A 22,396-nucleotide genomic window follows, 5' to 3' on the forward strand; every position below is an offset into this window, starting at 1 on the left:
ATCTTACTAATAATTTTTTGCCTGGGCTGACCTCCAAATGTAATTCTCCTGATCTCTGCCTTCTGAGTAGCTGTGAATATTGGTATGCACCACCATACCTCACTCTTATTATTAAAGGAATTTGTAAGCAATTGTTCTTTATTACTATTCTGTTATTATATAACCTAGAAATGGCACCATTTTTCTTAAAATTGGACTTCATCATTTTTGAAAGCTGTAGAACAGTGCTGCTCATTAGATACTATGTGGAAAATAAGCTGTACATCTTATGGGTGGGGATGGGAGGAAAAACTGGGAGAGAGTGAGGGTAAGGGAGATATGGTTAAAAAAGAATTGTACTCATTACCTGACTCATGTAACTCTACCACCTCTGTAGAACACTTCTACAAAAAATTTTAAAACTTTTAAAATTTTTTAAATTTTAAAAAAAATTTAAAAATTTAAAAATTTTTAAAAGTTCTCATGTAGAAAATGTTAAAATAGTGATAATAAAAACCACAGTCCTTTGAAATTTTACCACCTAGATTTAATCTCCATTGATGAGAAAGTGAGTTGGACATGACTTTATTTATATTTTTATTAGATAGTACCCTTGAAACATTCTCCCTGAGAGCTTTGTCAGTTGGTTTCTAGTGGAAATATTTTAGATAAGTAATTTTTGTTCCCTTAAACTGAAGTTGTAACTATAACTCCGCCATACTTCTTCTTTATAATAACAATAAAAAAATAAAAAATTTCGAAAACTGAAGTCATGAGCCTGGTGCTGGTAGATCATGCGTGCATCCTAGATGTTCAAGAGGCTGAGATCTGAGGATCAAAATTCAAAGACAGCCCAGGGAGGAAAGTCTGTGAGAGTCTTATCTCCAATTAACTACCAAAAAGCTGGATGTGATGCTGTGGCTTTAGTGGCAGAGTGCCAGCTTTGAACAAAAAAGCTATAGTGCCCAGGCCCTAAGTTGAAGCTCCAGTACACACACACACACACACACACACACACACACACACACACACACACTCACAACCAACCCTGAAATCACTGCTATTACTGCTTTTCCCTTGCAGATTTCACTCCTTCTTGCTCTTCATGGGCCATCCTCCTTATGCAATTCGAGAAGTGAACATAAACAAGTTCTGCCGGACCATTAGTGAATTTGCACTAGAGTATCGCACCACCAGGGAAAGAGTTTTGCAGCAGAAACAGAAGCGGGCCAACCACAGAGAGAGAAATAAGACCAGAGGGAAGATGATCACCGATGTAAGTTCCACAAAAGTCAGTGTCTTGATGATATTATTATTATTTGTAAATGAGATCCACCATAAAGCCTTCCCACAGTTTGGAAAGTGTGTGATAATAGAAGGAAATGTCTCCTTAAAAAAAAAAGGTCTAAAAACAAACAAACAAACAAAAGTTTTCCTCTAATTCTGTGAAAATCTAGTCTGTGGCAAACTGAGGCCTAGGACATGTAAAATTAAGATTATGTGGCTAGAGAAGAAATGCATAGTGCATGCTGGTGTGTTGTATGAAGCCTTTGCCACTTAAATATTTGGTAAAATTGGACAACGAAAAATATCAAAGGTAGCCTCTGATCACAGGAAAACAGGTGTTAATTTGGAAATGCTTGAAGATTTCAGTCATCATAACAATGTTATAGAGTCAGTCATATGGACCACTAATTTGGGGCAGGTGAATAGAGAAACTGACATAACTGCTCCAAGATATGATTTGATTGGCCCTTCACAGTTCTTCAAGTCATAGAATGTCAACAAGAAAAGGTATTCTGGACAACAGTGAACCCAGCAGTATTCTTATAGGACCATGAGTTGCCTCTGGATACTTACATAGCTCCCTGTTCCTGGGTTCTTCATCTCCTCCTGGCCAGTCCAACCCTGAGCATAGCTAGCTAGTCTTTGAGTGCACAACACACCCAAGACAGGACATGCTCAGTACGTGGAGTGAAGGGAGGGACAAAAACAATGAAGATAGCCGGAGCAGGTCCCATTTTTCAATGTGCCTTTATGAAACATGGAACCTAGGCTGCCAGCTCTTTCTTTTCTAGTAAGCTATGAATTTAGTTCCAGGAAAAAAAGAAAATTACCAGGAATAGTCCTTTCTTCACCATTTTTTCTTACTTAAACAGACTCAGGAAAAATAAAGTCATCTTTATTGCTAACAGATCATATTTGGAACCTATTGAATACCTCTTCAGTCTGGTTTTTTCGTTGTTATTGTTTGTATCCATGCTCGTGAACTTCTTCTACCTGTGCAGGAATTGGAGCAGTACATGGGTTTTTATTGATAGAAGGAATAGAATGAGTTAAGCAATGGGGAGTATTGTCACCCCTGATGGTTTAAGCTTCATCTGAGCTTGTGTCAGGCAGATTTCTTTGGGGAGGAAGAAAAGCAAGTTAAGAGACCTCATGGAGGCTGTCTTCTGCAGCTCGAGGTGTGTTCATGTTGTAGACAAAACAGAGGAAATGTGGTTATTTCTCTCTCACCAAGTCCACATTCCTGAGGGGTCTTGTCCTCACATGGAAATCCAGATGCACTGACTTAGACATTTTGCTGTACTGTAAAGGCAATTCTAAAGAGAGCCATGAACTAATAGTGCCCTTATCACCCACTTCCACCCAAACCTCTTATTTCCTTGGAACTTTGTGGAGCCTTAGAAAGCTCCAGACTCTTCTCTAAAAGGAGCCTTTCCTGCAGCTCCTGGCAGTTCCGAATGCCTTGCCATTGGCTAAATGTCTGATGTCTTCTGATACTGGTTTCTGCGAGATCTTTGCCCACCTGGAGGATTCGGGAAGCAAACTGAATCTACTTGGTCAAACTGTGGCCTATATTTAATCCCAAAGTTTTACTTTTAAACATTTTTTAAAGGAGTCATTTATTATTATGGAAATGAGGCACATTGTAGGGCAAAAGAACACAAGCCCAATATGCTTATAATTAGGAAAACACATCAAAATTTCTTGCCAAATTCTTGAGATTGTTTTAACAGATCACACTAATTTTTAAATTGTGTACCCTTTGAGACTATTTAGCTTTCCCAGTCATAAACCAAGGTAAATATTTCTAGATTTTGATTCAATGGTATTTAAATTCTCATTAAGATCTGGACAGTTTAGACCCCTGGGTTCCCTTTCATGGTTTTTAAGAGGTCAGGTGCCATTTGTATAGAATGACTGCCACCTGCTGGAATAGTAGAATATTGTCACACTGGCTTCAGATGCTCTCCCAATTGAGAAGCATTCATGTGTGTCCAGAATTACAGTGGGCATCAAAGAAGATTTAAATATAATGCAAGGAAAGCTTGTAGTTGCAGTTTGGTTGGAAAATGACATATATACAACAGATCCCAAAGTCACACAATAAATATAGATTAATGGAACCTCAAATATTAGAGCTAAAAGAGGTTTTATAGCTATAATACATCATGCTTAATAATAGATGTGCTGAATAAAACGAGAATGAAGTGATAGCAGTTAAACTGAGATGAAATATCTAGTGTAGTCTTCGAAGACATTTTACAGAGTCAGGTAGATGTCAGCTCTTGGGAACTGTCTCTCTACCCTTCCTGCTCATGGTCCCACACCTGACTTCACTTTCCTTGGTCCAGGGAGTAACAGGCAAGGGTCAGCCATCTTCCTCTTTCTATTCCAAACTGGTTCAAGAGCAATGGTAACAGAGACAAAGCAGCTCTGGGCATCTCTGCTCCTTTTTCCTGCTGTCGTAGTCCAAATGGTCTGGGTGTGGGAAGCACGAGGACTCCAACTGTGCAGGGCAGTGGGTGAGGCCCCCCTCATCTCCCTCAACCCCAGCTTCTTCATCTATGGAAAGGGGACAATGATTACTTTTAGGGCTATGGAGAGGGCTGAAGGTTTTATACATACAACGTCTTGCACATGTGCTGATTGCTGAAAAATTGGCAGCCACCCTGGTTAAATAAGCCATAAGACCAAAGAAAAGAGGGTGGGAGGAGAAAAAGATAGTAAGACAGTTCTATTGTCTCTTCTATTGTCAGTTCTATTGTCTTCTTCATCTCCCATTTGTATTTAGCAAAGGACTATTTTATTAACTTTGAATAATAAATTGACTCGTACAAACACAGAGAATCAGTCCCAGTGGCCACCATGAAAGACAGGTGAGGTGTGTTTGAGGAGAGAGTAATTGGATATATTCTGCTTGGGAGGTGTCCATGTGTCCTATATGTCCTGTGTGTCCTGATATAGTCCAAGCCCAGCAACCTGACATGGAAAGGGCTAGCACTCAGCATGAGAGGGGACAGCAGCTGATGACAGAGCCAGGTGAATGGAGGCTAGTTCACTTACTGAGCTTTAGTGGCCACCAGGAGGTGGTAGGCTGAAGAGAACTTAGCCAGGCATGTATCAGGATTCTGAACAGGGAGGAAAATCAATAGTAGTCAGATGAACCAGGTAAGCTGATTGTTGGTCCTATGAGCAGCCCAGGAAGGTTGTCCTAGAGCTCTTCCAGTCCTCACTGCCTTTCGTCAGCACTGGACTTGAAGCTCACAGAACAGTATCTAGATAAGGATAGGAGAGGAGGGCCTGGAAGCACCCTGGTTTGCAGTGGCCAGTATCTCCTTTTAAGAATGTGATGTGATATTGAGATCTCAACTGTGCTGACTTTTATACCTTCTGAGAATCCTTCTTTTTCATCCTGTCCTGTCCTGTTCTGTCCTGTTGGGTAGACCGATGACGAGGATGAAGTTGAGGTATGACCATTTATAAACATGAAGAACACTACATTTGACTTCCTCATGTGTGCTGTAGCATCTAACTTAACATCATCAGCATGAAGTATCAGCATTATTTGGAGCTTTAAACCATGCATGGAGATTTATTTTTACGGGTTGATTTTTGTGTGGTCACTAACTATCTAATGAGTCATCATCATGCTGTGTTTGCCAGAAGGTGAAGGGTAAACTGCATTTTCCAAGCCATCTGTGACTCTAGGTGAATCATTAGCCCTGTCACTAGTGGCAGGTCCAGTGAATCTCTTCATACTTTCCTTCCAGCTACCTTTCTGAGCCTTTTGTAAGTTCCTTGTGAAAACAGAATTCTAGGTAGCTATATGTGGTCCTCACCTTTAATTCCAGAATCCAAGAAGGTGAGACAGAAAGGATCAAGGCCAGCCTAGACTACATATCAAGATCTACATAGCAAGATAAATACATAAAGAGTCCTAAAACTAAGAGGATGTGGGTCCGTGACCAAAAGCCAGGCCAGAGACATGGTCACCAGCCCATGGATATCCTCTGAAATGTGCTCGCTTCTTTGACTAGGTCCCATAGCATGTATGTAGAGCTGGAGGGTTGGGGTTTCTCACCTTAGAGTCAGAGACCAAACTGGGGGCTGATTGACTATGAAGAATGGGGAGTTCAAGTCACACAGCTCTGTATCCTAAGCTCTGTTGGTGTGGCTGAAAAGGGGAAGGCGGGGACGAATTTATGTAGTTCTTGGTAGTTTGTCTGACTTCGCGTGTTTTGCCTGGATGTTTGGCATTGTGTACATACAATGTTCTAGTATACCTCTTTAATGCCTATTTGTGCAGGTAGAGTTAGATAGAGAAAATCATCATGGGTTCGCAATGCATATTTATCTAAATAGCTGTATTTTTTACAAAATTGAAAATAATGAGTGTTGCTGAATTCTGTTTGGGCTTGGATTTATCCATCATGTTCTGTTCTGCACCCTGGCATGTAGCCCACTTAAGTCTTTGTCCATTTAGTCTTACAAGTCCTCAGTTTCCTTTTCTTCAAAATGAAGTCAGGCTAGCTAGATCTAGGCAAATTCTTCCCAGCTCTTAGCTGGAAAGATAAAGCACAGGACATTTGATTAAAGAAGGCATATTTTAGCTCTAATTTCTGGATCTCAATTTGAGGCTCAGTAACTCTGTCCTCAGAGTTGCAGTCTGTTACCTTTAGTAGACCTTTAGCAGGGAATCTGAGCCTCTGAGAGAGACTCATGCCAGCAGATGGTTGGTCGAGTTCCTTCTGGGGCAGTGGCTTTTCTTTGTGGCAGTACATCTATGCACAGTTGTTTTGTCACCAGTCAATAACCTCATTGACTGTCAGAATGCATGGATATATGGAATATATACAAACAAAACACATACCCACAAAAGGGAAAGTTTTCCATAGATGAATGTTTCCTAAGGTTGAGTTGCCTCTGGTGAATCAAATATCCCTCATGTGCTTATTAACCTCCTTTGGTTTTGCAGTCTGGCAAATTCTCTGGCAGTTCTCCTGTGCCACCAAGTCAGCCACAGGGTCTGAGCTATGCAGAAGATGCAGCTGAACATGAGAACATGAAGGCTGTGCTGAAAACCTCGTCCCCTGCCGTGGAGGATGCCACCCCTGTGCTCATCCGCACTCGCAGCCGAGTGAGCCGAGGTAACTCCTGGCAGGGCTCCTCTTCTCCCTTGGTCACCCAGGGGATAGGGTCATCCAGTGTACCTATCACAGGGCACACAATATTGTGCTCATGAATGGCTGCGATGCACAAGTAACCCTCCCTGGCCTTTCACTGGCTACCTTCAATAGCCTCATCTCAAATAATGCAACACTTCCCAAACAACCCTGCCTGCTTCTTCCTTCTTTCCCTCCCTACTCACTCCCTCCTTCCTTCTTTCCCTCCATTCCAATCTCCCTCTCTTCCTTTTCTTCTTCTCCTTCTCCTTCTTATTGTGTGTGTGTGTATATGTGCGTGTGTGTTACTAAGGATTGAAATCAGAGCTTTACACTTGCTAGGCAAGTGCTCTACCACTTGAGCCACACCCTCAAGTCCTTTTGCTTTTAGTGTGTTTTTTAGCTAGGATCTCATCTTAACTTTGCCCACCCAGCTGGTCTCAGGCCAGTGTCTGAGTTCTGAGTGGTTGGGATTAAAGTATGTACCACTACTCCTGGCCTATAGAAGGTGTTTTTATTGTAAGTGAATAATCACAGGCCCGTGTATGTTGACATAGATGTAGATATAGATATATTGCACTTTTTTCTATTTATTTGTCTTCTCTGTGGCTGCTTTACACTCGAATGGCACAGATGATCTATTACGATAGAATTTATGTTTAACAGACCCTGGTACAATTATTTTACAAAAGAAGTTGATCAACTCCAGGACTGGCACACAAAGACATACACACATATGAAGCCTGTGTTCCAAGAGTGTTTTCAGTGAAAGAAGGAAAGAAAATGAGGAAGTTAGAAATTAGAGAAATAGTGTCATTAGATGCTGAGGAGTAGAGACTATCAGCCTAGAAAAAAACAACATATAAATGTAATTATTTTATGAGTAAAATAAAATAGCTTTATGGTATTATAGTATATGGAGAGGGGAATTACTTACACCTTTAGGTACCCAGAAGCCTAAGATATCCTTGGTGTGACTCTCTCTCTCTCCTCTCTCTCTCTTTGTGGGGGGGGGGCGTGTGTGCTTGCCAGCTCTTGTAGGCTTTGTGTGCTAGACTCAATGTGGCCTTAGAAGTGGGGTGCAGTGATACTGGCTATCAAATCTCAGTGGATGCAAGGCAGGAGGAAGGCAAGTTCGAGGGAAGCCCAATAGAAGTTAGAAAAACACAATATTAAAAACAAAAGATGTGGGAAGTAGCACTGTAGCTCAAATGGTAGTGTTAACCTTGAGCTGAGGAGCGCAGGGACAGTGCCCAAGACCAAAGTTAAAGCCCATGACCGACAAAATAAAAGATGTGTTATATTCATAAACTGACTTGTTATATTGTTATATGGCACCTATTTTTGTACAACTACTTAAAGATGGTAATACATTTAAATTATGTTGAGAATAAATACAAAAGGACTGGGGAATATAACTCAAGTACGATCTTGGGTTCAGTTCCTAGTACTATTAAATATAAAATTACAAAATGAAAACAAAAACGTACATAAGTAGATGAAAAGTGTATGAACTCAACCAAGATTTTGAATTTATAGAAACAATCATTTAAACATTCTTGAACTATAAAATTAAATTTGCAATAAGGGCCTTAGTAGATGGATTTGATAGCAGATTGGTTCTGGCAGAACGTGAATTTCAAGATTAATAAAAAAATTGTAAAGTAAAGCATATTGAGAAAAATGGAGAAGGAATATATATATTTACATACATATTCACAGTTATAGATGTCAAAAGGATGTGGATTTGTCCCAAAGGAATGGCTCTGGGTATATTGAATTAATTTCTAATGGATGCTACTTGTAAACTTCTGATTTGGTGGTTGGTTCTTTTTGTTTGTCTAAAGTTAATACTTTTGATGACCAACTTGGCCCATATAAACATGGTTATTTATAAATGTATTTTTCTCATCTGGAAGCAGATGACTATTCCAAAGGAAAAGTATCAGGTTTATTTCTCCATTTGCTAGATGGAGAGGACAATCCTATTATATTTTAAAAATTGCTAGATAATTCCAAATCCCTTGATTTCTGTTTAACTTATGAGAAGTTAGGACTAGCTGACATTCATTCACTTGGGATGTCCCACCACCAGTAGGAAGCTGACTCATTAACACTTAGTAGATTTCTACAATTACTGCAAGTACATACATAGCAAGGTATGGCACAGATCATTTGTCCTTGGGAGTTTATAGGACCTGCTGGTTGAATACAGCTCATAGAGTGGAGAGAATAAAATAAGGAGACAAGAACAGGGCAGGTTAATCCATATGCTCCAGTACAGGTTTGTGCAGAGCATTTGGAAGGTAACAGCCAAGGGTGGGGACACATTAGCACCCTGGCTATGTTAACTCTGAAGCGCTCTCTCTTGCTAGAATCCACAGCTGACAGATCTCAGCTACTTGGAAGAAAAATGGTGTGCATTATATTTTGGGATTTTTCACTCTGAGTCTTTTATACCATCTGTTCGTTTAACTTTTCAGGATCTACTAGTTCCTGGACTATGGGAACTGATGACTCACCTAATGTCACCGATGATGCAGCTGATGAGATCATGGACCGAATTGTGAAGTCGGCCACCCAAGTGCCCAGTCAGCGAGTGGTGCCAAGGGAGAGGAAGCGATCTCGGGCCAACCGCAAATCTTGTGAGTGCATTTAGGGTTGGGTGAAGGACTTACTCCTGGAGATACTTTCCTTTCCATTTGATACAATTTCAGAGAAGACAACTCCTGTGAATTTTCATTGTTTCCTAGAGTGCCCACCAGCACTTCTCAACAAAAGGTTTGAAGTTCAGTATCCATGTTGGCCATTGTGAAGAGAAGAGCAACCCCTCTGTTCACTCTATTTTACATCTCTCAATGCACACATGGCCTCTACTAAGTTCAGAAAGGCCCTTGAAGGTCTTTGGTGTGCAGAGATGGGCAGGGGAGGCACGGCCAAATACTGCTTCTGGTGCTTAAAGATTGAATTTGTGCCTTTCATCCAAAAGCAAAGGGCCATTATTTGAGTTGGAGGCAGATTCCCTATCACAGGTTGAAGGTAAAAATCAGAGCTAGCAAGCAGCATCATGAGGCTTGAAATGCCTAATGTTAACTCAGGCTGATTAGCTTTTCAGTCTCTTGAAACTAGCTGTTCAAGGTACTCAGTTAACCAGAGGATCCAACAAAGTCAAGGTAAGTGGTATGTCTCTTTAAGTCTAAGCCTGCTGCCTGCTCCTACCCCCTGAACTGATGGGTAAAATGGTACCTCTGTTGGCACTGTGTCAATTCTTGCCAGAGCTTCTTTCTGGGGAAATGGGATCTCTGTGGATCTTTGGCATCTGCCTGCATTCACTATGGCTCTTGGTGTTTGGGGAGAGCTCTCAGGCTTCGGTGGATCATGGCTTCACCTTCCACTGACTTTCCTTTTGAGAGCAAAGGATAGTGGGACAAAAAAGGAATGTGCCTCTTCTTATTTTGTCTCTCAGAGAGTAACCCCAGACAGGCAGAGAGTTTAGTAAGAACTCAAATGCAGGGCTCCTTTAGTTTATTCCACCTGTGAGATTTTCAGAGGAGGAGACTGAAGTACAGACTTCAGTGTCTGACTTTGTTCTACTTGACTCACTGCCATGCTTGTTACTAGGGTAAAGGATGCAAAACAAATTCCTGTGGCCTACTGAAGCTTCCTCCTTTCGTATGATCTACTCTTGTCTCTGATGGGAATTTTTCTCAGGAAAAAGAAGCTCTGGGGGTGAAGGCGGTATGGGGGTGTGGGGGGTCAGTTCTCACTAAGATGGGTGAGTTGAGTGAGTCAGTTTCTGACAAGCTCCTCTGTGAAGTTGATGCTGCTGGTCTTTGTAACTTGTCTGAGTGACAAAACTCTAGATCTATGCTTCTTAACTTTGGATTCACACTAGAATAGTCTATACAGATTTTTTTTAAAAAAACACATATATTGGTTATCATCAGCGTACTAGTGGCTCATGCTTGTAACCTTCTACTCAAAAGACTGAGATCTGAGGATGGAAGTTCAAAGCAAGCCCAAACAGGAAAGTTCATGAGACGCTAATATCCACTTTACCACCAAAAGGCTAGAAGTGGTGCCGTGGGTCAAGTGGTAGAGAGCCAACCTTGAGCAAAAAGGCAAAGGGAACTCTCAAAGCCCTAAGTTCAAGCTGATGTACCAGCACAAAACAATAAAATAAACTGGTAACCAAATGAGAGGAACCTTGCACCTGTTACCTCCTGGTTACTCCCCTGTTATTTTCTGTAGTGGATAACCTCAGTGTCAGATGGCTACCTTGGGGATGAGCTGGGAAGAACTAGCAGGAAATGGGGAAAAAGATGGCAGGAGAGGGACCTCAGATAAGGCGATTGCAGGAGAGCATGGCCCAACCATTCTTTGGAGGCCAAGTGTATGGGTCCTCCTACAAGTTACTGTGCATGTTTGGGCCCACCCTCTGGTCTAGAGAAAATCAGATTCCTAGACCCATAATGTCACTGGGAACAATAACACAGTCATAATTAATTTTCCTCTTCAGTTTGGCAAGAGAGCGCCTGTTTTTGTGGTTGACATAAAATAATTTCCTGTGGTATCATTTCCATTCCAATCTTATGCAAAACAGCCGTATATTCTTTTTAGCCAAGCACATTTTTCCCGTGACACAGTTACTATAACAAATACAGTCCCACACTCATGTAAGTGTTTATCTGTAACGAGTTTAATTTATTAGTTAGTAATGGCCCTATCAGCAGAAATTTAAGACAAGGGATATTAGACTTTGATTTCCATTTTCAAAAGATGATACACTCCAGCTTTTCATAAGAGGTTAAAGGAATAAGGGGATAGGGGTGGGGAGAAGAAACAATTTGCAAAATCAAAGTGAAGTTTAGGGATTTGGACCTCACCATAAACAATGCTGTGTTTGATTTGATTGTTTCATGGTGCCAGTGAGGCAAGTAGATAATGAATAGCCAACATATTTGGGCTATAACTCATTTGTCTGAAGGCAGTTACCATCCAGCAAGTCCTATAGTTAGGAAATGAAATAGAATTCATTTTGCAACCTGGAGGTTGATGGCCCTCAAGCAATTCAAAGGTCCCCAAGATAATGTCTGCTACCTGTGATGCTGGTAATGAGGCCTTTTCTTGTCAAGTGTCCTACTAGCACCTGGCATTTTGGAGCACGCCAAGGGAGCATCCATTTTAAGGTTCTCATGGCTGTTTTGCTGCTTTTCCAGCTCATGTCAGCCCATGTCTCATTAAGTAAAATGTTCCAAATTTGAGTGGCCCAGGACGTGGTCACTCCAGTTCGCCTCATGTGCTCCCCCACATTCCAGCCAGTTAAGGTTCTCGGGTCACTTGGTGGCTCTGACCCATGGAGAGTGTTCTTTGAGTTCTCAGATTTTTTTTCTTATTTGGGTTTCTTTTTTCCTCATTTTGGAGCACATGTTTTATCCTGGGGCTGATTTCCCTCTCATGTTTCCTGGATATGGGCCTTGCCTAGAACATGCTGAAGTTTAATGGTGTTGGAGAATCTTTCGTAGTGTAATGATACAGGACTTGCTGGGGTAGGAGGAGAGGAGAAGAAGCCCAACCTGAACCCCTTGTCCTTTCTACTCTTAGACCCATCTTTAGAAGAAGATCTGCCCAGCTGACTTTCTGTATGTTGCCATGTACTCACCTTGTCAAAGAACAGAGTCAGGGATGAGGGTGACTTATAGATTTTCTTTCTCTTTTTGCATTGCCCATGGTTATTAAGGTTGAGAGAGACTGGGTGAAACTTTTACTCTTGAGTTTCCTTTCAAAGAAGGGAGATGTTTTATGCCCCCACTGGTGATGTGACATGGAGTTTGGACTCAGGGCTTTGTTTCTATAAAAGATCATCATCACTTTCAAATGACACAAATAGCTGAGACTTTGGGTTGGTGTCCAGTATGAGAATAGCTTCCCAATGGGAAGATTCAAGTGGCTGGGAAAAGGAAGGATTTTGATTGCATATTGTGGTTTTTATCCCTTTATACTGTGACAGTCTCCTGTCACAGTGCGTCTTTGTGAGTGTGGACATTCTTTTATGGGTCATAAAAAATAATTCACATTTGTTTGATATAGCTAAAATCCTCTTCAATGAGAGATATAATCATGCTATCTGTTAAGTATTTCCTGGAGACATAATTAATGAATCTGAACAACTACTGAATCTATTTTAGAGAGAACTGGAGACATGTCTCACAAAATATTGAATTCAGTCCTGGACCTGGTCCATACTCAATGTAGTTCATTTACCTTTCATTTTCCAAAATGTCATTTGAAAATACCCAAAGCTTTCCCCCCATACTAATCCTATCAAGAAAGTTTTCCCATATTATATTTAAATAGTTTTTCCTTATGTACCCTAAGCCAATTCCATATTCTCTTATAGGACAAGTTAACAGTGGCAATGGGCCCAGAAGTCTTAAACTTAGTGCTTTTGGAACAAAAGAAAAATATTAAAAGACTAGAGTTTCTCAGTCAACCTCTTCTCCTCAACAATACTGTCATTCATGTTTACTCAGCACTTAATGGTTTTTAGAGCTGATTAGAGATGGACTAACCCCTCCTCCAAAGACAGCTGAATGCACCTAGGCATGAGCACAGGACATGGGACAGATAAGTAGAACAATTGAAGACAGAATCAAAGGCCTCCTCCAGGAAGACTGCATTTTAGAGGGCAGAGCTGGGCCAGAGGCAGTTCCAGTGTGAGGGTAAGCCAGAAACTCAGACTCTGGTGAAAGCCTCAAGGATAGAGAGAGGGACATAGTGAGAGTTTGAGACCTTGTAGGATAGCTCTCTGGTTGGTTGGTTTTCCAATGAATCTCTCTTCCCACTGGAGAACTGGAACACTGGAAAAAGGGAGTTGGCCTTCCAATCCTCCACCCTGTCTGCTTGTGTGCCAGACACCCATTTAGCCCAGAGGAGAGGTGCAGGAGAGAAGAGCAACGAAAAGAGGAATCTGAGAATCTGTCCTTCATGCCTCCAAGAGCTATTCTGAGGGCAAAAAAGAGAGTCCCTGCAAGAGATGTTATAGTAATTTGTTGTTCTTGCTGCCAAGTTCAAATGAAATCCATTTCCATGCTTAGCAAGTTGCACACACATTGAACAGGAAGGGAGACAGCATCTCACACAGATTACTTATTCTTACTGAGCCTGTCTTCAATGCATTGTGACAGACTCCTAGGATGCTTGTGAGGAGTAAGATTCTTGTCCAGGGGCAGGATGTAAGGAGGAATTTGAAGTTGTATGCCAGTAATTAGGGGCTCCTTAACAGTCATTCCAATACCTCACCCAATTCTCTCCCCATCTACCATTGTTCTTCATCCTAGCTGACTATGGGCAAACCAGACCTATCTTCTGTGTTGGGCTTGTGCCTGTGTGCAAAAAACTGACTTTTCAGTGGAGTTCTTGGTAACTATTGTGACATTCTGATAGGGAATTGATGAGCTACACTTCTTCACCTAGAAGAGTGGGAGGACGCTCTGTCCTGCTAATGACTTGACAGACCATTGAGGGTGTGGACCACTAAGCCATTTTTTTTTTTTTTTTTTTTTTGGCCAGTCCTGGGCCTTGGACTCAGGGCCTGAGCACTGTCCCTGGCTTCTTCCCGCTCAAGGCTAGCACTCTGCCACTTGAGCCACAGCGCCGCTTCTGGCTGTTTTCTGTATATGTGGTGCTGGGGAATCGAACCTAGGGCCTTGTGTATCCGAGGCAGGCACTCTTGCCACTAGGCTATATCCCCAGCCCCCACTAAGCCATTTTTATGTGTACTCTTCCCACATTTTTTAGGGTCTCTGAAAAGACATAATTTTATGGGAAGCACTTGATACTGTATTTTTGTTGATTACTTTCTGTTTGGGTGCTGTTTAGGAACCAAAGTGATTCTAATGTAGATGCTAATGTAGTCAGTCACAAAACAGAAGTATCATTGTAGGGACTCTGCTAACCCAAGGAATCCATACCCATGCTATCAATGGATTTTGTTTGTTTGTTTGTTTTGGCCAGTCCTGGGCCTTGGACTCAGGGCCTGAGCACTGTACCTGGCTTCTTCCCGCTCAAGGCTAGCACTCTGCCACTTGAGCCACAGCGCCGCTTCTGGCCGTTTTCTGTATATGTGGTGCTGGGGAATCGAACCTAGGGCCTCATGTATCCGAGGCAGGCATTCTTGCCACTAGGCTATATCCCCAGCCCCGGATTTTGTTTGTTTGATTGGTAAAAGGGATGGAACTCAGGGGCCTTATGCTTGCTAGGCCATTGGCCTCAGTAGAGTGATTCACACTGTGTATGGAGGAGCTTCAAAGCAAACAGAGACAATGTTTTCTAGACTTCTCTCTGTCTAGTGGCTTGGGCACAAGGGTCTGGAGACCAATCAGGCCTGAGGAGGAAAGAGGGAATGATGAGAACCCTCTTTATTTGGTGGAAGAGTTGTTTCTGCTGCAGGTTTGTGTAAGTACATATTCTGCAGCTTCTGCTTACAAGAGAATGAACTGTCTCCTCTCCTCCTCCCCACGTTTTTTTTTTCCCTTTCCTCCTTTCTGGAAACTTTCCAATGAGAGCCAGTTCCCTGTCTGGAATGTTCTGTTGTCCAGAGCACTTCTCCTTACCCTGCGTCCTCATTTGGCCTTTGCTCCCCAACCAAAAGCCTCAAGTGTAGCATTTAGCTTGGGGTAGATACTAAAAAACATAAGAATAACAAATGGATTGACAAGGCCCTTATTTGCGTTGGGATATCCAAACTTATTTTAGTCTATCGCTTTCTTATGTCCTTCCAAGTGGTACTGTGAATTAACCTTGATTCTTCCATCTTTTTCATAACCCTAATGTCTTTCCAAACAAGATGTTTTTAAAATCTTATTTTATGCTATTAAAAGTTATTTATTACAAACACTTTATACATTTAAGGAACATAAAGGGTTATTACAAACTAGTGTTTTTATTGCTGCCCTATAGAAAAAATTCCATTACTCAATTAAATGCATTCTGCCTCGAGCCAGGACTCTAGAGCCAAAGATTTTGTCTGGTTGAGTTAGACAGTCTGGAGTCCAAGGCAAGGGGTGAGAGGAAGGTGACCTAGCCCAAGAGGAACTGCTGATGGATTGGTCTAAGGCCCAAAGCTAGGCTTAGAAATATAGAAGAGTGCAGATCCATGTGGCTCTTGAAAAAAATTCATACTTATTGTCTGAGTATTTCATGGATGTTTTGATTCTTGGAGTTAAAAATTGATGATATAGCCAATCACTGGTGTCTCACGCCTGTAATCCCAGCTACTCCAGAGGCTGAGTTCTGAAGACCACGGTTCAAAGCCAGCTGGGGCAGGAAAGTCCATAAGACTCGTATCTCCAATTAACCACCAGAAAACCAGAAGTGGCACTGTGGCTCAAGTGGTAGAGTAATGGTAGAGGGCTAGCCTTGAGATGAAGAGCTCAGGACAGTGCCCAGCCAAGTTGGTGACAGAGTAGATTAGATGATGGCTCCATACTTTTCACTGCTATGACAAAATATCTCACATAACTCAAAGGAGGAAAGATTTATTTTGAGTCATGGTTAAAGAGGGTTCAGCCTATGATTGTTTGGGAAGAATATCATGGCAGTGGGAATGTACGTGTGTTGGAAGAACTTCTTCTTAGTAGACAGGAAGCAGAGATAGATATGAAGGGGTGAGGGACAATATACCACCAAATACCCAGTGACTTATTTTATCCAGATAGGCCCCAACTCCTAAAGTTACCAGAACCTCCACAAATGGCAACATCAGCAAAAAGACCTATCTGTTAACATATGAACTTGTGGGCAACTTAACATAGGGAAGTCAAAATTGGCCCTGTTCAAAGTGCTGATTTCTGAGAGAGAATGCATTTATTAACAGATTTTAGGCTGTTCACTTTATCATGAGCTTAGATCTTTTAGATCTTTTGCTATAAACTAAATTTGCTTTGGTCCAAGGGGTTGATGAGGAAGCAGATTGTTTGGTGTTGCCTACAATCCTGTGAGGTGAGTGCCTGACCATCCAGGAGAAAGTAAGGGGAGTTGGATTTGGCAAGAGAAATGGAAAGAAACTAAGGATGAGCTTTTCTTGATGCTTTGATAAAGACCTGTCCTGATCATCTCAAGAATTTACTGATTTGGGATTATGGAAAGTAGATCCATGATAAGCATCTTCTGATGATAGAATACAGAATACATTCTATTTTTTTTCAAGGAGATATACAATAGGCCAAATATAAATTTTAAATTAAGGGAAATATGATTAGTCCTTTCAAACATAAGGGCAGAGGCAGCTGCTTCCCCCTTTGCCCTTATTCAGCCTTTTGCATCCATTTCTCAGAAACCTCCCCCTCCCCCTCCCCTTCCCCCTCCCCCTCCTCCTCCTCCTCTTTCTCCCCTCAAAGGCTCTCTATTTTTAGGACAGCACCATCAGATCAGCCGGCTTTATCTCTCTAACTTTTTTTTATCCTGGAAGACTTATCGCCAGGACATTTCAGCAAGAGCAGGATGGGTCAGTGTCCTTGAGCCTTCTGCTAATACCTCTCTCTCTCTCTCTTTGGCTGTGACCTGGTGATATTACTACAGTGAGAAGAACCCTCAAGAATGGTCTGACTCCAGAAGAAGCCAGAGCCCTGGGCCTGATCAGCACCTCTGAGATGCAACTGTGACTCTTCAGTGTACTAGACAGAAGACCATCCACTTAGGGGAGGGGAGTCTCAGTGGAGTACTCATTTCTACGTGTCACCATGTGGCTTGTGTTGCCTGCTCTACATTGACATGGATCTCCAGGAATCTCTCCTTCCGATCCATTTTTCATCATGTCAGCTGTGTTTCTCTTGTTTCCTCGATACTTGGTTTATTAATTCTGAAGTGGGACACCTTTTCTGGGAAGGAACAGCCCTTTTCAGGAACAAGTCACTTCTGTCACAGTTGTTATAAGAATATAAGGCAATTTGTTTAGATTCACAGACTGGATCTCCACAACACCAAAACATCCAGATGTACACTCCAACCTTGTACACAAAAGAAAGCACAGATTGTTTACAAGTTCTGGATTTCAGATGTACTAAATGTTTATACAAATTCATAAATGTACACCATTTCAAATACTAAATAAAGAGTTTAATGTCATAATGAGAAACAGTTATTCTCTTAGGCACAGGACCTGGAAGAGTTATGTAGACTCACATCCTTCCAAATCAGCAAGGCCTCTTCATCTCATCAGGAGGACCCTGGCTTGGAATGATCTTCAGTTCCTTTGGATTATGTTTTGTTGATACAGTGAATAGGACTAGCAATGTGTTCTGTGCTACTCCTGATTTGATCAGGCATGCTGCAGGACACCTTATCTATTTATTAACTAATATGTGTTTCTTGACCCAAAGGTTTGTTGTGATACCAAAACATGTTAGAATTAACTTTAACTCATGTTAGCTTTTCACAGACGTGATGTCTTCTGCAACTCACTTTCTTGCCTTTCATATAAAAACCCATCTTCTCAAAAAAATATACTAAATCACTATAAAACAAAGTGCATGTTTAATGCTTTGTATACAGAGCACTTCTGGATCGCAGATTTAGTTCTTGGCTCTCGTCTATAGGTGATAAGCTACATACAGTGTTTAGAGAGGATGCTATTGTGAATTTCAGGGTTTTCATCAATTTCAGGGTTTTGATAAGGGGCCAGTGGGCCTAAAGGGGATCTTGGGGAACCTTCACAGAAGCCTCTTGGCTCAAGGTGACAAGGTTCCCCATCAGTAATCTCTGCTTCTAAGATCAAGGGAAGGTAAATCATAGCAGAAAGTGCTCTAGGAAGGAAGAATATTATTCCATTTTTCCAAATCTCTATGCCTCTAGGATTTATAGACCACATGCAGTAATAGTGCCTACACAAAACAAAGACCATCACAACACAGACCCCTGCAACTGTGTTTCCTCCTTTTTGTCAGCGCTTGTTCAAGCAGGCATTTGTGAAATGATACTCCATGGATGTGAGCACTCCAGGAGGGCCTGGAACTATAAAAGGTCTGTTTGTAGATTACCAACCATTCCTTCTCCCCACTGAAAGCAATTTTTAGGGTATTAACATTCATTTCCCTTGTGGTTCTAAACATGTAATATTCCACACATGGTTCAGTGGTTCGTTAGGGCATTGCTTTGTTACCTTGACACTGAATACAGACATGGAATGTGTGCATCACATAGGATAATGACTTACCAAATAAGAGAAGCTGCTTTCTCACCCCCACCCCCACCCCCACCCTGATTGGTTAGTGAACAATTACAGTGATGCCCTCTGGTGGCTGAAAGTTGTTTCTTTAGAATAAAAAGTGGAATGGAAGAGGAAGTGACCAGAATGAATCTATGCTCATTAACTGTAGTCATCAAAACCATAGAAGAATCAAGGTTAATTCATTGCTTACAGCTAAGTAAGGAGAGTTCCACTTGGAACAGTAATTTGAATACAGTGTCTGAAGCATGGACATTCTATAGTGTGGAGGTTGCCATCCTTAGTGTAGGGATTGGATTCACATGGGAACACCAAGAACTACCAGTATGTCTACCATGATTGGGATCCAATTGGTTGGTTGGGTTGGGCCTGGGTTTCGGAATGTTTCAAAAGACCACCTCATCTCCATTCTCCTGGTTCAAATGTAAAAACAAGTTTGGAAACCAGTCACAGGTTTTTTTTTTTCTTTTTCCTCTCATGGAATGAGGGTTGCAGACTGAAGATGTTTTGAGAACTTGGCCAAACCATATATAAATCATGTTCTTCTTTAAAGTCCCTTATCAAGAGAGTTGCTGGTTAGATATCAATAGTCAACCATACTTGTGGGCATAAAATATGCAGTAAGATCAAAAGGGGGTGATTTTACGTTCTTGTAATGTTTTTTTTTACCATGTGGCTGTGGCTGGTCACCAATTCTTTTACCCTAATCTGGGAAGCCTGCTCATAACAATTTCATCCATACGAAGGTAAGTAGCTACTGAAGACATCCAGTTATATGGACCCATTTAGCTTGCTAGCTTAATCAAGGGTGAATATTTGGCAAAGCCTGGGTTCTAGGTCTCAGAGAGTATAAGGGTGTGTAATGGTAAGATCCCATTTCAAAACCAGACATTAAGGTGCACCTTCTGGTGTTTTTGAACCACAACATGAACATGAAAGGAGTCTGGGAAATATTTTATCTCATAACACCAAAACGTAGGTATTGTGTTTCAATATGGTAGGAGTTTTCTGATAAAGATGATCTGTGAATTAAAGTATCCTACCTCTAAAATAAATGGTTATCCTCCCCATCTGTGTAAACATTGAAACTAAGCATTTTTATGACCTTTTTCTCATTTTGTTTGGTTATCTGTTTTATGGGTCTATTCTGAAGTAATGGGCAGCTCTTGCTTTAGCTCAAAATTATATATAACTGACTAATATACTAATGGTTTCTATGATTCAAGAACAAGCAGAACAGCTTTTCAGGAGGACACCAAGTCTTTAATAACCATTGAAAATGGATGGTACAAGGTAAGATGAAAAGTTCTCAAATCATTGAAGCATTCCACCTCATTCCACCTTGATTTTGGCTTCCCAGGGATCTGAGGTAGAGGATAACTATTGCTCAGGGGGAAAATGATAGGTGCAAAGACACAGGAAAAAAAACAAGCTGACCCTTTTCATTTCTCTTTGGCCTGGTTACTTCCCTACGAGCAGCACTGTTTGGTGCTTCATGTATAATCTTAACCAAATCAATGTATTGTAAAACATTTTGCTAATTCTAGGGTTTTGTTTTTTTTTTAAATCTAGCAGTGTCAGGGACAGCTGATTGCTCATAAAGCCCATTGTCATTTTAATTGCTTTAGTTTCAAAATAAATCTCATGGATATTTTCCCCTCATTTAACTCAGTTTCCAAATTAAGCTTTGTCACAAATATTCTCTTCCTCCTTCATGGGAGCCAGTTCCATAGGTAGCCAAAGTCTCATATTTGGGATAGGCCTCACATTTGGCCTACTTACCCAGACACAGTCTTGAAAAAGTGCTTGGGTGTGGATACGAGGATTTAAACTCACAGCCTTCAGCTTGCTTTACTGGCTGCCACTCTACCAACTTCATCTTTGCCTATAAGCCCAGCTTTTTGCTAGCTATTTTGGAGATGGGAGTCTCAAAGCTTTTTTTTTTTTTTTTCCCCCTAGGCTGGCTTTGAACTGTGATCTGAATTTCAGGCACCCAAGTAACAAGTATTACAGGTGTGAACTACCAGTGCCTAATTTCTGTCTTGAAATTTTAATCCCTGAACTTACATTCTGGCAGGGAAGTATGAGGATACCAAGAACACTCATGAACAGAGTAGATGTGTGTCTACCATGTTATTGCCCCATTCACATACAGACTTCATGTCATGTGAACACATGGCTCTAGATGACCTACAACATGGCAGTGTTCTGACAAACTAAGTCCAAGGTAAGCATGCTATAAGTGAATGTGTGGAGATACCAAGAGTCCTAAGAAGCCATGATTTCCATTTGAAACAGACTTGTTCCAAACAGAAAGAGGCATTTTAGAGGTATTTTAGAAATACATATGACCAAAGAATCCTACCATAGCCTTTCTTATTCACATTTTTTCTTTGTTTTTCCTAATACAAAGGAAGCCAACCACTTTTGTTGCAGTGGATGACAGAAGAAAAGGAAAATATAGGATACTTTCCCCCCAGACTTTAATCATAATTAAAAACTACAAGTCCAGATAAAATGGATAAATCAGAACTGTACAGCATAAAAATGGTAAAGTACATACTGATTTACAAGTTTTAATTTTTCCTTAGAACATCATAAGTGGCAAATAGAAAAGTTGCAAGAGACTACAGAACAAAAGAGAAACATTTCAGAATTGTAATGGTAGTGTTTGAGTTTTGAGCAAGAAAACCACATCTTCATTTTGTGCTGGGTTACTTGGAGTACATTATTATATGCTCTGAGACAGGTCTCAAGCCTTCCTTATTATTAGAATTCCCCTCCTTCAACAGCCTTTTGAGGACCCCTATGGAACACCTCTGGTTTCAAGGATACTGTGTGCTCCAGGTTTTTCTGATGCTTCATTTGTGGAATCTAGAACTGAACCCAAACTGTAGTCATCCATAGGCTTGGGGAGTACTAGTGGGAAGGCATTTGCTGCAATGAAAGATGGGGTGATTTCCAAATCTGCTAATCTTGACTTGTCTTAAAGAAGTAGTCATATGCTACATTGGTGAGGTCAGTTCTCCCTTCAGTTGTTGGCCATTTGGAAATACTTGAAGTGTAAGAATCAAGTTAATTTAAAAGGGCTAAGATACTTTTTGAAACAAGGGGAAATTTGACATAGATTTATTGTGCCACACAGCCACATGTTTAAAAATGACTAGGCTGAATTGTAAACCGTTAGTTTTGAAACTACAAGAGGTACTATTAAAAGCAAACCAGTATGGTTGAAATGTCAGCAACTGAATAAGGCTGTTAATATGAAACTCAGCATGAACTTCTGAACACCAATATTACAAGAGTTTGTACTATTAAAAGGGGGGGCAGTGAGTGGGGAAGCACCAGCTTGAATTTGCCATGGTCCTTGAACGCTAATGCTTCACCTTGGTTTTCCTTAGAGACCTTGAAGTGGTACATGTAGGAAGAACTGAAGTCATTCTTTCATGAACATCTATCACTACAGTTAAGAATCAAAAAAATTTTTTTAAAACTTCACAAGTACTCAAAGTAGGGTCACAGCAAATGTGCAGGTGAAAAATTATGGAGACTTTTAGTGGGTTATGGAAGACAGAAGAGGCTCTGAACTAACTAGCAGGGAAAAGCAGCGCAAAGGGAGGAAGCCTAGACAAACTGTGTAGTTGCACCTCAGAACTCTGATTTCTGGGATTTCAGTTCAAAATGCAGCCATTCAAGGATCTTAGGATTGGGCAAGTGACTCTTCCCCTGTTGGAAAGTAGCT

The 22,396-nt window shown here is 41.1% G+C and overlaps 2 protein-coding genes across 6 annotated transcripts in view; one reads left to right on the forward strand and one right to left on the reverse strand.

The window, feature by feature from the left end:
- Fhod3 (formin homology 2 domain containing 3) overlaps positions 1-17,555 on the forward strand; it is a 401,480-nt gene extending 383,925 nt beyond the window's left edge. For 3 of the 5 annotated variants that reach the window (XM_048363541.1, XM_048363538.1, XM_048363539.1), the window contains 4 exons: positions 1,063-1,255; positions 6,242-6,413; positions 8,912-9,073; positions 17,010-17,555. In XM_048363541.1, the coding sequence (XP_048219498.1) occupies positions 1,063-1,255; positions 6,242-6,413; positions 8,912-9,073; positions 17,010-17,092 (610 nt within the window). In that variant the 3' untranslated portion in view covers positions 17,093-17,555. Of the gene's footprint in view, positions 1-1,062; positions 1,256-4,709; positions 4,734-6,241; positions 6,414-8,911; positions 9,074-17,009 lie in introns of all 5 variants that reach the window. The other 2 variants (XM_048363540.1, XM_048363537.1) reach the window with 1 other exon arrangement.
- Positions 15,444-22,396, reverse strand: part of Tpgs2 (tubulin polyglutamylase complex subunit 2) — a 39,060-nt gene continuing 32,107 nt past the window's right edge. Inside the window, exon 8 of the mRNA XM_048363544.1 lies at positions 15,444-15,456. The gene's annotated coding sequence lies outside the window, so the exon portion shown is untranslated. The remainder of the gene's footprint in view (positions 15,457-22,396) is intronic.

Source organism: Perognathus longimembris, chromosome 15, assembly GCF_023159225.1.
Source record: "Perognathus longimembris pacificus isolate PPM17 chromosome 15, ASM2315922v1, whole genome shotgun sequence".
NCBI classification, from domain to species: Eukaryota; Metazoa; Chordata; class Mammalia; order Rodentia; family Heteromyidae; genus Perognathus; species Perognathus longimembris.